The 21,678-nt window shown below is 37.6% G+C and overlaps 1 protein-coding gene across 3 annotated transcripts; it reads right to left on the bottom strand.

Moving 5' to 3' along the window:
- Positions 1–386: 386 nt before the first annotated feature.
- Positions 387–16,598, bottom strand: LOC121260056 (E3 ubiquitin protein ligase DRIP2-like). 3 transcript variants are annotated; one of them, XM_041161912.1, is made up of 8 exons: positions 16,088–16,598; positions 15,050–15,297; positions 14,522–14,621; positions 13,456–13,783; positions 12,822–13,318; positions 12,673–12,723; positions 3,171–3,243; positions 387–748 (listed from the first exon to the last, which is right to left on the bottom strand). In XM_041161912.1, exons 2-8 carry the CDS (start codon positions 15,138–15,140, stop codon positions 575–577), a joined length of 1,314 nt encoding a protein of 437 aa, XP_041017846.1. In that variant the 5' UTR covers positions 15,141–15,297; positions 16,088–16,598; the 3' UTR covers positions 387–574. The 3 variants fall into 3 exon arrangements, with proteins under 3 accessions (XP_041017846.1, XP_041017847.1, XP_041017845.1); XM_041161913.1 differs by having other exon boundaries at positions 15,050–15,270; positions 16,088–16,216; XM_041161911.1 differs by lacking the exon at positions 15,050–15,297 and having other exon boundaries at positions 16,088–16,595.
- Between the last annotated feature and the right edge of the window lie 5,080 nt (positions 16,599–21,678).

Below are 21,678 nucleotides of genomic sequence, written 5' to 3'. Positions count from 1 at the left end.
TTACAAAAAGTTGGGCAACCCGTTGTGGTAGCCATCACGAGAAGGTTGTTCTAACTTTTTTTTCTTTTGCGCAATCATGCACTTAAGTATCATATTTCTTTGAAGCAAGCAAAATCATGGTGGGAACCGATAATACAGGAAACATTTGAAGCGTGGAGCCATGCCTGCTGAGTGCTAGACAGCACCTGTATGTGAGCACAATGCCACAAAAAATCATTCCGAAACAAATTCAGAAGCGTTTTTGGATCAAATTGCAGAACAGAAGAAAAGTGAAACAGTAGAAAGCCCCATCTTTTTATCCACAAATCAAATATGGTGCAAATTGAATTAAATTGATCATGCGAACGAAGACACCAAAGGAAATGAATGAAAAGACATTTCGTATGTGATATGGCAAACCAATAGAATAAAATTAATTAAAACAGTTTATTCAGGTGAAAACATACATTGTACTAATAACGTACATTATTGATCGAATCACCTTAGTTGATGCAGCCTCAAAGATTCAAAGGACTTGTATAATTAAAGATGTAAATTGCAAGGACAAGAAAGGGAAAAAACTGAAAAAGTTTTCTCAAGGGGTTTGGACTTTCCGGCAATATGACAGGACCATCACAAAGTCCTTAGCAGAGGACCCAACAGATGCTGGTACTTTTTTCGATGTCGATGCTGTCCGAAACCACAGATCTACCAAGTTTTGTAGTTGCAATGATGGAACCACTGGCTGACCTCGGCACATTATCTCCACCTACAAGCAAAAATAAAAAATAAAAACAGTAAGAGTTAATACCCTGAATTGTCACCAAATATGAAGTACCAGGAAGCATTGCTTTCTTTGTCAAGTGGTGAGCATTTGTCTCTGTAGATAAAGAACTAAGTGTGCATTTAGGTGCCTTTCTTACAAAACATGACTTCACCAGAAGGAAATGAAATCCGTTCAAGCATCATACTGCCATGGAACATGTAGTGATCATATACTGCAAGGCTTCAGAAGTGGAGTACTGATACCGGTAGTGAAGAATGTTTACCAGCAAATTTTGTGCGCTTTCTGAAAAGCCATGATGTTTTTTAATTTTTTCCAGCATACTGGAAGCAAGGTTTTTAAAATTTTTCAACCCTAAATTTTTAATCTGGGACTTTTTTCTGTAATATGGATAAGTTCTCAGCCCCTCTCTCTACAAGTTCGTCTCCCTGTCACTCATTCCTCCCCCTCTAAAAGAACGGTAACTTTTTCACACACAACCTACGAGCTTCTATCTTTTACTTCCTTTTTCTTCAGGCTCCCTTCAACAAGCAGAGCACATTAACATAGTTCCACTGAAAAGAGTACTTTCATCTAATATGGAATTTATTTTTCTCGTACTTGCATACAACACACTAACCATTCATGTTAGCAGGCTAACATGTTAATTCATCAATTTTTCTACTATCATATCTTATGAATATTTCTCTTAGGACACCATACTAAACAGAACTTGCATATTATTTCCATCAGGCTCAAAGAGACCTTTGCGTTTAAGGGTGCCAGCACTTTTAACAGCACTGGTTGAAGGTTATCCCTTTATTTAGTAGAAATAGGAACCAAGGATAGCCAATTTATAGGGGCATCAATGTAAAATTTATATAAACACAGACACTAAGACACAGGAAGCCAAATGAAACCTGAGAGTGTGTGGGTTGGCGGAATAAGGAGCTGGAATGGAATACCCATTCCTCCACCATAATGAATATCTATTCCTCCCAAATATGAGAGGAATAGGTATTCTAGGGGCATCAATGTAAAATTTATATAAACACATTTTATTATCATTCTTTTTTTAAAAACATTTTGTTGGTGACCGACGGGCCACCAAAACCCAAGGGGGTGGCCGGACTGCCCATGGCCAAGTGGGTGGCCAACCACTGTCCTTCTTGTTAATTTTTTTATTGATTTTTTTTTTAATTTAAATTCTTAAAGAATAATGGCATTTTTGTAAAAACAAATAGTGAAATTTGGATATTTTGGAAATTTCACTTCAATTTCATAAAGATATTCATCTTTTGTCACCAAACAAAAGAATGGGAATGAGTATTCCCATCCCTAAAGGAATGCCCATTTCGCGAACAAAACATAAATTTAAAAAAAAAAAAATAAGACAGACAAATAAAACTCAAGAATAAGTGCTAAAGTAGAGAACAACGCCCAAGATGGTGATAAATGGCAGAAATTCATGTGAAACCCATATAGCTAACACTATGCTGAGCCGATATTAACTTAAAATTTTTACAGTTTTCCTAACAATTTTGCTATAGAACACTGAAACATGCCGTCGCTTTATATAACTAACTATGTTGCTCGGAATAAAGACAAATGAAACTCAAGAATACGTGCTAAAGTAGAGAACATCGCCCAAGATCGTGATAAATGGCAGAAATTCATGTGAAACCCATATAGCTAACACTATGCTGAGGCGATATTAACTTAAAATTTTTATAGTTTTCATAACAATTTTGCTATAGAACACTGAAACATGCCGTCGCTTTATATAACTAACTATGTTGCTCAGAATAACTTTATTCCGAGCAACTTAAGAAGCCAAAAAAAAAAAAAAAAAACCATAAGATCAACAAGCAACTACCAAGGACAACTTTCTTTTGACATATATGTTGCAGTTCAATGGAAAACTTTTCTATTATAATGACAGTGGCTCTTTTCGCAGCATTTTCTAGTTAAAATCATCCCTTGTATGTTGTTGCATCTGGGCATAAGTATTTTAGTCCAAAGGATGCATTTATATACCCACATAAAACAATAATATAAAACAGCTCGTATGAGTATCTTTAAACTTGCATGGTAAACGCAAGTTGAACACATACTTGCTTTCATTTTTTTCAATTCTTTCCAGCTTTTTCTAGCACTTTTCCCATTTGTTTGTTAAGTGGCTTCGTGTATGCTTGGGGTAACACCTTCCTTTATTAATAAAATTTTATCTTAATCGTCAAAGCTTCTTTTTCCATCTTTCATGGTTTCAGAAAACAAGAATGAAAAAGACATTATACGTAGCAAAATATTCAATAGGAAACAAGAAAATAATTTATCAAAAACACACAAAAGAGAGAAAAAGAACCAACACCACCAACAACATTAATAAATCCTCAGCTTTCTGGAAAAGCAAGAAAGACAAACATACCTCAGCTTCACTCGTAAGATCAAGTTTCTTCACAAGGTACTTTTGGATAAATGAAACAGGCATTTTACCATCCCTGCGAAAGGAAATAAGTGTGAACAGAACATAAGACATTTAGTGATGAAGCACAGCAATCTCCAAGAGGAAAGAATTCAAGATAAGGACACTACATGAAAAGGCTAAAAAAGAAACATTAATTATGGAACAAATTACATATGCTGCAGCAAATAACTATCAGTGATAGAGTATTGCCACAAACCTATCACGACAAAAAAGTAATTATTTGGGAAAACAGGACGCTTTTTTAGCTACGAGGCCAATCTGAATGTTCCTCACAATACAGTAACTCACTAACCACTGGAGGCAAGCTACACCATGCTACAATGGCAAACCCCACCATCCCACAACCAACCAGCCTCCTTGGTCACACGTAAAACCAATGGCAGCAAGACCCGCACCACTGTAAACCACCTTCACCGTAAAACACTTTCAACCCGCAAGCTTCCACCACTATAAACCACCTTCACCGTAAAACACCTTCAACCTGCAAGCCTCCATGCACAGCCACTGCACTACCAATGCAAAACAAGCAGCCCCTGTTTTACGCACGGAAAATCTCTATCATACAACCCGAAACAGAGCACTTCCATGCCGTGTCTCTCTCTAGCCAACCCCTCCAACCACTCATTGTCACACCACACGGCAGCCCTAAGTATGTCACATCCTCTGTCTCAGCCGTGCAAAGTGAGGAACCACCGTAAGTATGCACGGCCACTGCACTACCAATTGCACCAAAGACCCACATTGACAGAACCCCGGATCTATCTCACAGTGAAACCCAGCCACTGAAGACTGCTTCAGACATGGCCAACATCCACCACGGAGAGCCCAACCCAACGCCTCAAGCAAGTTGCACCATGAAACTCTCTCTCTCTCTCTCTCTCAGCACCTACCGTTGTTATACCAGCACCACAGAGGCACAATTCAGTCATGCACCAACAGGTGCAAGCCGCAGCCTTCCTCTCCACAATGAACCCTCACGGTGCCTCTCTTAGAACTAGTTATTTAGGTTATGGGTGTTTTACTGATTTAATGGAAAGGCAACATATATCGAGCAAAACTTTAAGAAAGGTTGTTATTGCTGTCACATATAGCTACAAATAGCATGGATTTTACGTTGATTATAGCAGGGCCATATTATAATTGTAGCTTGATCAAATGATTTTAGTGCACAGGTTTGACTATAGTGATTAATCATGGAGTTTAGGTTACGGGTACTCCATGTGATCAAGGAGGTTGTGGAGGAAACATTTAATGGTTTGATTATTTTATGATGACATGATTGATGATAAAATCAAGAGAAATAAGATGTTTGGGTGTGGTGATATTTTTAGGCCTTAATCATGTAATTATTTGGAGAAATTGTGTGGACATCAATTATTTGGGGAATGATGATATTTAAGGGTTATGAGGATTTTAGGCTTTATGGAAATATATGTTATTTAAGTATTTCGGATTTTAATTATGAAGTACATGCTTAATTATAGATTTCTTACGATTGGAAATTTATGTAAGTTGCGTGCCTATTTTATAGGTGATCGCTTACAAGGTAAGTAGCATGATCATACCTTTACACAGTTTTACGGTAAACGACATGTCCTTTATGAAAAATAGTATGTATGTACACCCTTCATTGGAAGCTCCATTTTACGTACCCATGTCATGAAGGAAGTGATTTTTTACTGCCATGATAGGTTCATAAATTCCATGGTTTTATGCATAAGTTTGTGTTAATTTGCATGACACATGCGTCATAATTATAAAAAGTCATGATTTTATGTGAGGAAACATGTATCACGATATTCTATGAAAGGTTATGATTTCATGTAAAATCCATGATAAGGCAAGATATGATAAGGCATGATATGACAAGAAAGCATGCATGTATAATTATGTTGAGGTATGACAATTAAGATGCATAATGACCTATGTTATGAAAGTGAAGACAGCACCATGAGGTGGGCATATTGCATTTCTAGGATGGACATGCTAGTAGTGCACTCAATGTTGTCATCCTCATGTATGGATTCCCAACCCGTGGCCACTGGTGGAATCGTAATCTTCAAGATTTACTAACTCTAACTCACAGGAGTCATTAGTGGGTACCGGCCAATGAGGAAAAGTGAAAGACAAGTTCAGGCATTTCATGCATAGTTCATATTCAAGTCCATGTTCATGTTATTTACAGATGTAATTATGAGTATGAATGTTTTCCAAGAAAACCCAATGTCTATATTATGTGTTGCTTATTGAGTATTTGACTCATTTTTGTATGTTTTTATGATTTAACCACACCAAGTGAGAATCTTTATGAGGATGGAGCTGCAGGACGGGACTTGACCTAGGGAGGCAAGGCAGAGGCCTAGACAGTTATGACAGGCTCAATTTTATAGTTTTTAGTTTTAATAAGTTACTCTTGTTAAGTACATGAGACTTGATTGATTTTAATAAGTCTGTCTTATATATTTTCAGTATTGTAATAAAGAATGACTTTGTTTATTTTATGGAATGCTTTATAATTGGTGCTTCGTCTAAGGAAAAAAATTTTAAAGGCAAATTTAGTTTCATTCTGGTTCCCCTAGATTTCTAAAAATGATGTTATTCATCACCCTAGGGGGATTGGGTGTTGTTACATCAAGATACCTGAACATTGATATGGTTAATATACTCTGACCTCCCTCAAGTTAAATAACACTTGTAATCCATGCTCGGGATTTCTATTCACCAAAAATGTTAATTGACACTCTTACCTCTAATCATTTTGACAAAAACAAAGAAACATTAAGACTACAACATCCTAAGCAAAAAGCATTTAAGTATATGATGTGTGTGGGGAGTAGAAAGCAATATTTTGTGAATTTTGGAGTATAAGAAAGGTTTATTGTAACATGCAGACCAAGGATATGGCCCAGGCCCACAGAGAAGCCCACCAGCCTGTAAAACCGCATCATGTTGGTGAGTGAAATTCTCTTCTCTCTTCCCTCCTCTTTTTTCCCCCGATGGTCATCTCCTCCTCGTGTTTCTCTCCACCCTATCGCTTCTCTCCCCATTTTACTCTGCCCACTTTCTTCACTCTCACAATTTCTCTCAACCCCCACAGATTTTCTTCGGTTTCCCCCTCTCTCGCCACTCTTTCTATTTTCTCTCTATGTTGTGCCATCTGTCACAGCCACAAGCCACTATCTTCTCTTACCTTCACGCTGTGACCACTGCCCTTCGATGTTGATCCAAGCCGCAACACCTCTACCAAGAGCCACCATCATTGTTGCCAACCCATGGATGAGTAAGCCACCCTCGGTCCCTCACAGCAAGCCGCACGTCCCATGTTCACCACGCCATAGCCTTACTCCACGTTGTACACCTCCCAGAGGTAGACCACCATAGAAACATTGCCTCAAGCCACAATATACATCACCTTTCCCATAGCCCAACGATTGTGAGTCACGAAGAAACAACCGGTGGACACCTGCCCTCTGTTTTATATCCCAACCGAAGCTTCTCCCTCCGTCGTTGACCACCATGGAAACAACCCAGGAGCACGGCCCAACGCACACACAAAGACCATTATTATGGTCAAGCTGAAAAAGAGCACCCACCTCTCAAACTCTTCCCCCTCTGTGTTAGGTTCCTCTCGGTTTCCCTCTCCACATCTCTGTCGTTGCTGCCCTTACATGCCAGATGACCGCATGTTGTTGTCGTTGCTCAACCACCACGCTGCCACCCATCACTGAACTATCGCAACAACCCTTGCCCTACACCACAGAAAATAGAGCAGCGCTCCTCTCCCCTACCGTGAATGCAAACCATGGCAGTTTCTCATCCATGTTGAATCACCCCAACCCATAAGAAAACCTCCACAAGCCACCATGTGCTGCAGTGTTTTCCGTGGCCCACACATGGACAAATACCCATGCCTTGCTCAACCTCCTTTAACAGCCGCAAGATGGCGATATCGTGAAAACGAGACCACACCATCATACACCACACCGATGCACGTCGCCCCCGTTTCTTCCACTGCCACGCTTGGTTGAAACTGCACGTTGTAACTTCTCTCTCTCTCTCTCTCTCTCTGAAGTTAATAAATTTTCTCTCTCCTCCCCGTTCCTTCTCTAAGCTAACGGCAACACCTCTCTCTCGGTGTTCTTCCATCACACTTGCCGCCACACCTCCCTCCTCCCTCGGTGAGTGGCACTTGGTCTCTCTCTCTCTCTCTCTCTATCTCTCTCTCTCATGCACCTCCCTTTAGTGTTCCAAGGTGTTCAGCTCCTTTAGATTAGAGATGGGCTGTGGGCCTCAAGCCCTTAGGTTAAGTGTGTTACCAAAGTGCCTTCCTAATATTTTTAAATGGGCATATTTTATGTTGGGCTTAAGGTAAATTGGACTTGTATTTGAGTTGGGTTTGAGTTTATTATAATTCAGAAATTGTTAGAACATTTTAAATGGGCTTTATTTTATTGTATTAAAAAACTAATGTATTATTTTAATTTGGGTTGTGTTCAGTATTTTTAAATCAGGCATAATTTTACTCGGATAAATGTATTAGCCCATAAACTTGATTTCACAGAGAATATTTAAAGGCTTTAATTATATTATCTAGTATTAATTTTACAACTAGATTTTGGTAGTAAATTGTAAGTGTTTAATCTTTTATTATTTTAAACACTTTAAGCCTACTATATAGAAATAAATCTTTGATGGTAGACATGATTAGTAGTTTACATTGATTTTTTAATATAACTATTATTAAGGATATTTTATGAACTACTACTGTTTAAGAGATTTATGATTTCCTATTACATTATATGTTAGTAGTATTAAATTATGATTTCAATAATAGTTTATAAAGATGTGAGTTTTAAATATGATTAAGTTAATTTTTGAAATGAATTTATGTTGTTTTGCCATATTTGATAAAATTATATTAATAAGTTAAGAATATATTTAATGATGATAGTATTTATTAGATTTCTGATAACTAAATAATTATTAAAGCTATTTCCGTAGTATGTATTAAGTAAATGGATAATTTTAGCAAGTCCTTTTAGAAATTTAGTAATGTTTAGTATTTCGTATAGGTGATGATTGATATTCGTTCAGCACAGTTGTGGAAAGATTTAGAAAAGTTAAAAAAAATTCAGGTAAGCTGGATTCCTATGCCAGACATTGCATAAAAAGAAAATGAACTGAAATTGAATTTATGAAAACTATGCACGATGTGTTTTGAAAAGAAATGTGAAAACAACCTCAGTTATGTGTTCTACATTACTCATGAAATATGTATAAAAGAGTGTTTTCTGACATGACTGGTGTAGACATGAACAATATTTTGACATGTTTCTGAAATGTGCAAAAGAGCGAATATGAAATTTGTAAATTTTGTACATGTTATATGAAAATGCTCTGAATCCGTTTCGATTATGTGAAAATGATATGAAAATGTTCAGTACTCTATTTGATATGATATGGCATCTGAAAAACCTTTGGCATAACTTTCTGATTCTGTTTTTGGTTATGATAAGATGGCTCTGATTCTGTTATAAGGTTGGTACGAACATCTCTGATATGAGTGCACTCACTTTGGAAAAAAAGTAATTTTTCTGCGTGTTCTTTCCTGTGTGCACACTCGAGGCTCCGAGAATGAATAAAGGAAAGTTTCACATTCTGATACTGTCTGGTTTGGCCACCGGGGATAGCACAACCTTACTACGAAGGTTAAATATGGTAAATGATATGATATGATGGTATGATATGATAAGATGAAGATGTTCAATCATGTTATGCTAAATGGTCTTTGAATATGAACAGTTGATTTTTGACTATGAACAGTTTGAAATGTCGTTCTGATTTTCTGATAACACGTTGTGAGATTTGTATATTGAAACTAAAATGTTTTGTTTCTGCATTTTGAACTCTATGAAAAGGCTCATGTTTACATACTAGTATATGGTCTCTATTTACTAAGTTAATAACTCACCCCTTATCTCCACAATATTTTCAACTGAAGTTCAAGAATGGGAAGCATGGGTAAGGCTATGTGAGCATAGTGGATTAAGTACAAAGAGAGAGTACTTTGGTTTGGAGAATTTTATTCAGTAGTTTTATTTTGTTCTATTAACATGATATTTTGGAAAGTTGATATTTATTTGGAGACTTTGTGGCATTCTTAGTTAATTATTTTGGGAGTACTTGATTTAAAACAATGAGATTTATGTGTAATTAACAAGTTGGAGTTTATATATGCACTGTGAGATACAATATTCAGTGACAATAAATAACTCTCCGACTCACCCGAGATTGGGGCGTTACAAAGAAACATTAAGACTACAACATCCTAAGCAAAAAGCATTTAAATATGATGTGTGTGGGGAGTAGAAAGCAATATTTTGTGAATTTTGGAGTATAAGAAAGGTTTATCATATTACTATGAATCTTTTTGTAACAAAAATTTGCGTATTTTAGGTACTTCATTGTGTTTGAAGTATCTTCAATAATTTTTTTTTTTTTTTTTTAGGTTATTGACCATGACAATAAATTGACTTGCAGTGTTCTGAATGAGTCAATGAATATACACAGGCACCTAATGATAGAGTGAGAAAAGTGCAGAAAAATCCTCATGGGTGGGGCTACAGATACTGTAACATACGGGTTCTAAATTAAGGATTAGATTTATTATTATTTTTGTTAATTATTATTATTGATCAAGTTTGATTATTATTATTATTATTTTGATAAGTTATTATTATTATTATTTTCTTTCCTTTCCTTTCCTTTCCTTTCGGGTGAGACTAATTGACTAAGATCTGCCGCCCCTTCATGTCGTGCCACACCTTCATGCTTGTCATCTCCTCTAGGGTAATTTCTTAGTCTGAAAGTTTTCTGAATTGTAACCGACTTACACTCCAGTGGCTATAAATTCTCTCTTTCCTCCACAAAAATTCCCTCCCTCATGCCAACAAGCCCTCAAGGCCAAAACCTCCCCCAAGTAAAGCCCGTAGCCTCCTCATAGCAAACGAAAGCACTCACCTCGACGTAAACCATCATAGAACACACCGACGAAATTTCCGTCTCTGTGGTTCTCAGCTAGCCACCCAGATCTGCCATTGCACCTCCATTTTCCCTCGGTAACGAACTGCATAGTGAAATTTTGGAAGTAGTGCTAAGAGGTAAGTAGCACAATCACAATCTTTATGTGTGCTGTAATTATTCTGTTCTGCATGAAAAATGATGTTTACCTATGCTATGTACAACCAATTCCATGTTATTCCCTTTTTATGAACTCTCGATGAATTACGACGCTATGCATGTGAATGAAATTAAGTCTGTCATCCTAATTGACTGTTTAATTGAATGGATGCTATGTAACCCTTTTGTTATGTTATGTTATGTTATGTAATGCCTAAGTTATGTTATGTCATGCAATGCTCATGTTAAGCCATGTCATCTAATGCTCATGTAAGTTATGTTATGCAATGTTCACGTCTGTATGCCATGTTAAGTGCTATGACATGCATATGAGTATGACACGTCATGAAAGTTCACGAAGTCAACATGCACATGTATCATGATATGATAGGTACGAAATCATGTGAATGGTAAGTAAGCTTTAAGAATGGCCTTATGTCATGGGTGGATGTGCAAGTCACGGACTTAAGCGTGGTTCACCGTAAGTATACTATGATGTATTTGGTGATACAGACCTATGTGTGCCTCACCATATACTATGCTATGATGTATGTGGTGACACGGACCTAAGAGTGCTTCATCATATGTTATGTTATGATTTATGCGGTGCCACGGACCTTAGCGTGGTTCACCATATATATGCTATGATATGTGAGGTGCCACGGATGTTATGATGACCACTAATCAAGTGAAAGACAAGATGAATAAGTTATGTATGAATGATAGGAAATGCATAAAGTCAGTCATTCATGCATCCATGTCACATGTATTGCCATGATTGTTTGATTCCGCTTATGTTACTAAAGAATGATCTATATGCTATGTATATGTATGACTATGAATGAAATTTTTTCTAAATCAAGTCTAAATGTCAAGTTAAATTAAATTTACAGTATGATGTGTTATTATTGAGTCTTTGACTCATTTGCCTCTCTGTTTTTATGTTTTAATGTCCCAGATGATGATTTCGTGGATACAGAGCAGGAGTGCCAGGAGTAGATTATTCTTCGAGAGACTTAGACCTTGAACAAGTGTTAGTACCACATGGGTCTAGTTATGATTAGACAGTTGAATAAATTAATTTGGTGCATAGGACTAGTTTATATTTCTTTATTACGCTCTAGTTTTTACATTATGAAACTCTATTAGGCTAAGTTAGTTTGATGATTCAATAAATGAGATATTTTTTTATGGAGTCGAATCTCTTTACCGAGCATTATGCTATGAATGTACGTAACATTCCGTACCTACGGGAAGGGGTGTTACAGGTACATATGCATATATCTGATGGTATAGTGCATTGCATACGAGAGCCTTGAGATCTTTGGTGCTCATTGTGGTGTCTTCGAAACTGAGAAAATTTCTGGTAATTCTTAAAGATGAATGCATGAGAAAGGATTTCTTCGGAGTTAGGAAATACACTATCCACCTGTCATTACTAGAATGAGAACATAGAAATTGAACAACTGAGAAGTACTTGCAAACCAGCATTTTGATGTTAACCAATTCATTCGGATATTCGATAATCATTTGTTTATCCTATCAATGTATTTTCTTATGGGTTGAGTACTAGCCTAGACACCAACATGGCCAATTCATGGTTTTTGGATATGTTAATACATGAGATACCAATCACTAGGTGGGGAATATTCTACCCTCCATGCAGTTTTCTCTATTAACTTTTCCAAATATTTTATACATTTTAATTAGGTGTTTTCTCTTGTATACTTCCTGTGTACTTGGGCTATGCCTAATTATGTGGATTAATAAATTTTCCTATAAAAAAAAACATTTTTTATATATTTTATTGAAAAAATAAAAACAATCTGAAGCCCCAGCAATATAGCAAGTATCCTTCTTTTCCAAGAACTGTTAATGTACTATAGCCAGCATTTATAGCCATATGCATGTAAAGAAAGAATCCAGAACGTGTTCCATCTGTTAGTTTAATGTCCGTCAAACTAACAGATAGAACACGTTCTTGGACTCTGGCTTTACATGTATATCACTGAATATTAACTTAATGATATGTATTAGCCTCAATCTAATAATCCATAATACCATCAAACAAGCATATTATCATTTTTCCCACTTTTTTTTCTGCTGAAATTTGCTAATGAGGAGGTAAATGGGGAAAGAAGATGCACAAACAGAAACCCATATTTTTGTACCAGCTAGTCAAGTCAGCATTTACACATTCATATGCAAGAAAATATTGACAAAGTGGATACTTCAATCCAATAAGAGACCAAAAGAAACTTACTTTATCCTTATGTAACAGGCAGATATTTGTGGCAAGGAAACATCTGCTTTCCTGCATACATTTATTTGAAAACATCATAAGAGGCAATCACAAATCAAGATTAAGGAATATAAGAAACAACATAATGACATGGTAGAATAGAATTTTACCTGTCTTCTGAAGCAACTAATGAGAACCAAATTGGACTATTTCTTCTGTTGCGCTTAGAACCTGAAACATCTAGCATGACTTGGGACGAGGAGTGCAGCTGCCTAGATGCAGCTGTGCTTTTACGACCTGCTGCACGCAACCTTCTACGCTTTAAAGGTCCTGGAGGTGAGGTTGTCCCATTAGTTTCATCCTGGACTTTAGTATTGTGTCCATTTCTTTTGCTTTTAGGCATATATACTTCACTGTCAGGAGCACTAGGTGATTCTGCTCTGGCTTTGGTTTCAGGCATATATACTTCACTACCATGGTTGGATTGCTCCAATTTGGCAAGTGACAGCCCCGGTGAATTAAACTTAGAGGTTTTGGTTCTGTTCGCAGCTTCAACAAGACAGTTCAAGGGTGTCCACAGATCAACTTTCCCTTCAATTAACTCCACATCATTCTCTGTGTCTTCCTTAGGTATTCGCTCATTAAAAGATTCAGCACCTGAATAATCCTGCAACAATGTAACAAGATGCTGAACTATTAATACACTAAAGCAAGTATGTTGTTTCCTACAAGGAGAAGCTTATAAAATCAACTTCTTCTAAGTCTAAAAAGCACAAAAGATAAAAAAAACATGCCTTCCTTTACCTGCCTTTTATTTCGAGTAGTTTTAACTTGAGAATCAAGTGAGCTGGAGCTCAAAGGATGATCACCAGCAGAATCTTCTTTCTTGGCAGCTTCCTCAATGGAAAAACTGCATCCTCGCATAACAGAAGCTTTTCTTGCAGCTTTTGTTCTCCTTCCAGTCAAGCCACTCTGTATTGGCACTTTGGGAGTGCTGACCACCAATGAAGATAGTGATCTCTCCTTCCTTTTAATCGGCAGTGGATTTGTAGCTGTAATTTCAGGGGCCTCAACTTTCCTTCTCTTCAGAGGGAAAATTTTGGCCCTTATATCTTGCAAATTGTGGTCTGGCCTGCACATTAGTAGTGACCAGGCTCTAGTGTGAGTGTATTAAAACATAAAGCATAAGGACACATAAACAACGTGATTTCCATTTCCTCAGAAGAAAGGTACACCATAACATTATGATTGAAAAACTGGTATCTGGATACATCATTTGCACCTATATAAACATAGAAAAGAGAAATAAAATATAAGAAACATAATTAATGAGGCATGTATGCCGGCCTATCTCAAAAGTAAAAATATCTGGAAAAATAACCTCACTATAAATTATTGTATTGATGAAGCACTAACTTTCTCTGCATAGCAATCATTAGACCATCACAATCTTTTTATAACCATTTCCAGATACTAATTCAACATCACTGACACGATAGGCTAGCATGAAAATCTGGCAATGTGTCCTTAGTAGGCAGAAAAACTGGATAAACCCGCATATCGTAGAAATGACACAATAAAAAGTCATACGGAATATCTAGAGCACAATCTAGAGGTGGCAATACTGCAATTATCCTTTTTTATAAAGGCATAACTTCATGTAAATTCTCAAAAGGAAGTGGAAAGGTCCAAATTACATGATTTCTCCACTAATAACATCATATGAAAAAACCCTTTCAATGAGACTTACCTATTGTTACTCATAAAGCGTAAATAGAATTCAACCACTTTAAATCGGGAAGGGAGAGGGAGAGGGAGAGAGAGAGAGAGAGAGAGGGAGGCCTATTATAATATAGATGAAAGGACTGGCCTGAGTTTCTCCACTGGAAGAATGCCCAGATCGATGTTGCATTCAGGACAACGATCCACCTCCTCATCTGAGAGCTTCTCATATATGCACTTCCTGCAAACTGATTTGAGGTTTGAACTCCATGTGTCAGAGATGGTTGTGGAAAGAAGCAAATACATAACAGGAGATGAGGAATTCGACTATTTAATTCTCCCAAGTCTGTAGAAATATATACAGCTGAATTTAACAGATTCTTTTTATAAGTAGCTGAATTTAACAGATATTACCAAAAACAAAATATGAAGAAGAAGAAAGACATAGCACTTAATTTTGCTTAGGTAGGGAAGGAAATATTGTGTCCAGCCAACAAAGAAAAGAGGCCATTAGAGATTAGCTGTAACGACCCAGGAAAAACACTAATCACATCTGTGCTATAACCCCAAAAAGACAAGTCAATTTGAAACCTCTCTAAATTACTTATAAAACTCAGTTTCACCTAGTTAGTAGTTAATCAGAGACTTAGCACTCAAGATTACATTGATAACTTACCCACTCTATTTGAGTTATTCATTCTCCCAAAGTGGGACTGGGGTGTAACAAACTCCCCCTCTTCATTTACTAACATCCTGGTCAGGTCCATGTCATACAATGGTACAAAATCGCATAGTTGATCTTACTGGATGGTTTTGAAACCATATGTAACAACCCATGGAAACCTCTATCTACATCAGCAGTATAACCCCAAAATGGCTAATCAATTTGAAACTTCCCTAGAATCACATAAAAAGCAGAATCACCTGGTAAGCAACCGATGTGAGCTTTATTAGTAAGCAAACGTCTCTAATCAGAAAGTAAATTCTTTCATAGAAGAAATTAGCAAGAAGATAAATTTTCTATGAAATTAGTATCTATATTAATTGTTCTTTAATAAGTCCAAATATCTATATAATTGTTGAAAACTGCTTCACAGCAAACGAATTGCCCATGCGTCATAACTGGGGGAAATGGTATCTTTCTTCTGAGATTGCTGGGGATGACTGTTACAGTAGGCAGTCCCACTTCGCATACAGCACCAATTGTACCGACATGTTCACATTAACAGTTACTTTTACTTATCCAAAAAAAAACATATTCACATTACTTTTGTTAGTGTCTTTAGACCATAAACCCCATAAAATGTGGATAAGCAATTGAATCCGACACACCAACATGAGCCTTAAACTCCATAATACGGAAATCCATAAACTTGGAATCCCACACATCAACACGAACCTTTAAAATAAAATAAAATAAAATAGCACGCAAATCCATAACGTTAGAACGCATAGTCGGAAAAAACACGTAAGAATCTTGAGATTGCAAAATACACAAATCCCCACATCTCAGAGAGTTGAAATAGTAAGAACAAGGTCCATATTATGCAAATCAGAACAAAAATTCAAGTACATATATCAAGAATTGTACGATGACACAAAAATTGAACAACCCAGATCAGCATATACACGGAATACAAGCACAAACCCAGATCAAAATTGTCACAAAAAGGAGCAATTAGACGCAAAATATAGACAAAGCAGATAAACTCACACGTGTGGAGGCACAAAGATATCGTTGTAGCTTCCTTCAGGAGCTTCTTACAAAGAAGGCACGTCATGCATGCCTCCAGGGTCTCCCTTTTCACTTTCACAACCTGAGTTACCATCTCTTCCCCTTCCACTATCTGAAAATCTCTCTCTCTCTCTCTCTCTAAACTGCATTAAACAAAGACGACAATCACAACGGAAAAAGCATGAAATTTTAAGAGGAACCGAAGCCTTTTGTGCTTTTAGTTTTAGCTATCGTTGGACGTGAGAGAGATGTGGATCTGAGGTTGTGAGCACAGTGGCGGGTTTCGGGGCTAGATTAGGAGCTGGGTTTCGACTGTTTGCGGCAAAATTACGTTGTTGGATTTTGGACAAAGGAGGCGTTGTTCAGGTTTTGGCTTTGAGTTTCGAAGAAAGACCATGAAAATATGTAAAATATAATAAAGACGCTTTTTGTGCGTGTTTTTTTGTGTTGCGTGAGGTCCGAGCACGAGCCGAAACTCACTCTTCCCACTGCAAAGTCTGTAGAAGATAAAAGTGCGCCGTTCGATAACTGTTATGTTTTCCTTCAGCTTCACTGCCTGCTCCACGTTTTGACTTTTTTTTTTTTTTTTTCCTTTTTTCCAAATATGCCAATAATAGTATAAATTCTAATATACTGTTTGCACAATTTTTATTTGGAAAATGATAATGTCACCGAAAAAGTTTTATCGAATTGTGTTTTTTTTGTTTTTACTTAATAATTAAGAAAAATATTTTTTAATAAATTTGTAATTTTTTTAAATGTTTTAGTGGATTTGAAAAATGTTTAAGAAAAACAAGAAAAAAACTAAGTATAATTTGCATTGAGATTTTTGGTGGACGTAACAGCGTGCTTTTTATTTAGTTCATGTTGAGATTGAGTTAGGAAATATTGCTTTTAGCTTAAGGTTTATAATTTAGAGCTTAACATAATAAACTCTATTATTATAAAGTTATTTACTGTTTGAGATTTATATGTCTAAAGCACTTTTAAACATATTAGATTTGTTTGAAAATAAATTAAAAAATATATTTTTTGAGATAGAAATGTGACATTTGATTTTTCATAGATTATAAAAGGACATTTGGTAAATTTATTTCGAAGAATGCAACGATAAATTGTTCATTGATAATTTGGAAGATTTGGCAAGTCGTTGAACTAGACACGCGGCTCACCTCATTTCTAGGACTCGCACTCTCATTTGGCTGGTAATGGTTCATGTTGAACAACGAGCTCTGTGGCGAAATCAGAGGACAATTCAGCGGCACTGGAGACAGCTCAGGAAATCAGAGAAGAAGGAGGCGATCGAGTTTGAAGAGCTATGTCGTGTCGATTGAGTGTTGCTGTAGGTTTGGAAAGAATGTTGTAATAGTCCGCTAAAAATTTAATGGATGAATTTTTTTAGTCTTTAGGAACGTCGTGAAAGCTCCTGAAAAGTCTCACGAATCAAACAATCGTATAAGTTTTAGTCTATTAGATTAGTCAGTTTCTTACCCACTTTAGTGACAGAAACATGATTTTATTTATTTGAGATACTTCAGAGCATGAGATTGAGAAACGGTTTGCGCCATTAGTTTCAAATGAATATTTAGGATTTTTCAGCGCAATAATACAATTTTCGTTTTCTGGATGATAATTGTTCGAAAATGTGTTTTGATTTATTCGAGGTACTTAGGAGTTGAAATTTGCAAAACTAATTGCACTATTAGGTTTGTAAAATTATTTAAGATTTTATGGTGCAAATTTATTTTCATCATTTTCGGAGTGAATGGTAAGACTCATGTTAGCACCTAGTCTATTCGTTTTCAAATCACAGTGTGGATTGTTCAAATCAATCTAGAGAAGTTTTATTTGGATACTTAAGCCACACTTAGTGAATAGTATAGGATGCTTGGCATCAAGAAGAACCATGAGATAGAAATGTGAATGAAATAAAGGAAAATCAAGCATTGTAATCATGCCACCTAAGCTAAACACTATTACATCTAACCATTCATTTTTTAGCCAAATCAAAAAGGGTTTGAATTCTAGTGAAACTCTAAATATTTGAGATCCAATTAAAACCCCGCAGGTTTGGGGAGTGGGATGAAACACAAAATTCTCATCTCATCTCATCTCATCATTACACATTTTCAAATCCTCGTATAAAATATAATAAACAATTCAACTTTTACAAATCCCAATTTGTCTTTTTCAAATCCCAAAATAATAATAATATTAAAACACAATATTTTAAACTTTAAAACAATACACAAAACTCTCATCTCATCCCCCAAACCTGATGCAAGATCAAATTTAGCTTAACGTTTAATCACCTGATTAAATCATTTTTATATGCTATTAACCATTTAAATTATTGTCATTACACCCTTATTTATTCTTTTATATTTTGATAATTTTATTAGATAAAAAAAAATTGGATTTGTGTTTGTTAGAAACTAAAACTCCAAACCAAACCCTATTGAAACCACGAGTGAGGCCTAATTGGTTTAAGACCATTAAGGCCCACCGAAAAGCTCCAATGCAAGACTTCTTGAGGAATTTTCTCCAACTGCCCTAGTTGTACTTCTACTGCCCATGTCAATCCAAATAGTGGCTAATGGGAGGTCAATCAGCCACCTCACCACCACCCTTCACATGGAAGCTTCCTTGGCTAAAAATCATGTGTTGCCTATGGTTTTGTCCATAGTTTTGGCTGACAAAACCACTATCAAATAGTCATTCTCACATCCCCTCTCAGCCCCAGCTCTATATAAGTCATCCATGGCTTATTTTTCATGTTTTGGTTACTTTTACTTTGCTTTCTTAGAGAGAACTTTAGAGGAAATTTCAGATAGTTTTTTCTAGTCATTCTTATTTGAATTTTTTGAAGCCTTTTTGTAACACCCAGAAAAAAAATTAAAAACTTAGGCCCAAGCCCAAGACTCATTTCTTTCCTTAGACCCAAACCCAACCCAGGTGTGAAGCACACTGTTTAGCCCTTGGTTCAACTACACCCTTATCTTTTCTTCCCCACATCTTTCCTTCCCATGTGCCAATGCCTTTTTCTATTTTTAATATGCATGTTCCCTCGTCATTCTTCGTGTGCTTATTTTTCTCAATCGTTGCTCTTCCTCTCTCTTTTTCTCTATTTGCCACTCACCTCTATCCCGCAAGATTCTCTCTCCCTCCCACTCATCTGATTTCCCTTCCTCATTGTATCTCTCATTTTTTTTAACAGCACATTTCTTAGATTTTCCCTTCCCCACTCATCTTCAGTTTCTTCCCCTCTAATTTTTATTTTCTTCTCTGAGCAAACCAGTTCTCTTTCCCTTTCTCTTATTCTCCTTCAAGTAGAGCAACCCCTTAGGACACCATGAAGCCCAACCACAGTATCCAAGCTGTAGAGCGATAGCAGGACTTCCTTCACCTGCGGGATATGGAGTCGTTGCACCATAACACCCAGATCACCTGCACGTAGAAAACCACGTAGTTACACTAAGAGCGAAGCACGCCAGAAACCACTCAAAACCCTCTATCTAGCCGTCGCCCACATTCAAACTCAAGCCCGATTGCACCGCTACCTCTGCCTTACTGTTAAGGACTTCGGTCAAGTCCCTAAATACTATGATCTTCACGCTTAGGATCTCCTTGAAATGACCGAATATCCGTTCCTCTCTTGCTTGATTCTTGGACAATGGTAGCAAAGATGACAACTTCAGTAAGGTGAGGTTATCTTTTTAGAGTTGAATTGGTGTATGGAATGGTGGAAATGATGATGAAGTGTATGTGCTTCAATGGGTGAAAGGGGCGCACAGCAATGGAGGGGAATTAGGGTTGGCGCCACTTAGGGTTTAGGTTTAAGGTTTGGATGATAAGGCTAGGGTTTTGGAATTATGGTTAGGATGTGGGGCGGCTAGGGTTGGATGGCCACAAGGGGTATGGTTTGATTGGTTGATTGAGAGATTTTAGGAATGGCTCCTAAAATCTTGGAACTCAATATGGAAAGGTATATGGCCGGTTATGGGAAAGGTAAATGGCCAACTATAGGAAAGGATAGTCAACTAGGGTTCATAAAATATAAGAACACCAATATGGAAAGTGGAGTGGGTGGCTAGGGCAATTCAAATAAGGCAAGTGAGTGCCGAAATTTGAAATTTGAATTGGTAAGGCTAGTGTGTTTCGGCTAGGGTAAAAAGATGAAGCAAATGAATTATGGAAAGTTGACAAATACAAGTGTTGGTCGACTTTTAGAGTTTAATGGATTTGGAAGAGCAAATGGACGAAGAACACCAAGAACACTAAGATGAACACTCAAGAACAAAAGTAAAAAATACTTAAGAACTTGAATGAACAAAGATAACAATTCAACAATTGATTCACGAATTGCACAAGTGTTGAATAAATCTCATATATTGATCAAATGATAAAAAAAATGATAACACAACTTGGATTCACGAATTGCACCAAGTTGCAAAAACAAGATAAATGAATAATAATTATTCAAAGAATTGCAAGGTGTGATCATCTCTTTGGGATTGACGAATTTCACCCAAAAAACTCAAGTGCAATGGCACCGTTTATGATCTCTCAAGCAATAGTCTTCCCTTTAGGAAATTTGCCAAAAGATTCTTAAGCAAGTGAATGATGTCCTATTTATAAGTAATACAAGTTGGAAACCCCCAATAGGTCCATTGAAAACAAATAATTAAAATAAATAAATAAAACAAAAAGATAGTGGCATGGATCAAGCTTGGTCGTGGCATACATGGGCCCATGGCGGGCTAGGATGGTGAATAGTGGTCTTCGAGCTGGTCCATGGCTAGGTGGTGCGGCATGGCTTGCTGATAGTGAGCCATGTGTGTGCTGCATGGCCCAGGCTTGTGGCCTGGGCGCTGGCTTTGCATGACCCAAGCTAGTGGCTTGTTGAGGCTGCAAGGCATGGGCTAGAGCTATGCGCTGGATGGTATGTCTGGTGGGCATGCCACTAGCCTGACCTGCAAGGCACGGGCTGGAGCCGTGCGCTGGATGGCATGCATGTAAGGGCATGCCACTAACCTCGCTGGTGTGCGGCAGGTGGGCTTGGGCGTGCTGCTGAGTGGCATGGCCTAGGCTGGAGGCCTGAGAGCTGACAATGCTGCGCTGCGTGTGGGCGCGCGCATGGGGGTGTGCATGGCCTTGCAGCGCATAGGAATGCGCAGGGGCCTGCACAATGCCGCGCACATGGGCGTGCGACGCAGTGTTGCATGCATTGTCGGGCGCATGGGCGCGCGGCTCATGTCTGCTCGCATGGGCAGGCGCCCACTAACCTCGTTAGCCTGCATGCTGGGCGCCCCGTGTGTGTCATCGCGTGGGCCAAGGCATGCATACATGTTGGGCGCCTTGTGCATGTCACTACACGAGCCAAGGCATGCTTATGGGCTAGCTAAAGGGCATGTCCCCACCATGACTAGGGCATGTACGGCATCTCTAGAGGCAACTCGATGTGGGGGTCTAACACTTACACCACGGTAGACCCACGCCACCCGAGCACTGCCCAACACCAACCCGCAAGCCTCCACTCACAACCTGCACCCCAACACTCCTCCTCTATT

Source organism: Juglans microcarpa x Juglans regia, chromosome 4D (assembly GCF_004785595.1).
Source record: "Juglans microcarpa x Juglans regia isolate MS1-56 chromosome 4D, Jm3101_v1.0, whole genome shotgun sequence".
Taxonomy (NCBI): Eukaryota; Viridiplantae; Streptophyta; class Magnoliopsida; order Fagales; family Juglandaceae; genus Juglans; species Juglans microcarpa x Juglans regia.
This window is presented reverse-complemented; position numbering and strand designations above follow the sequence as displayed.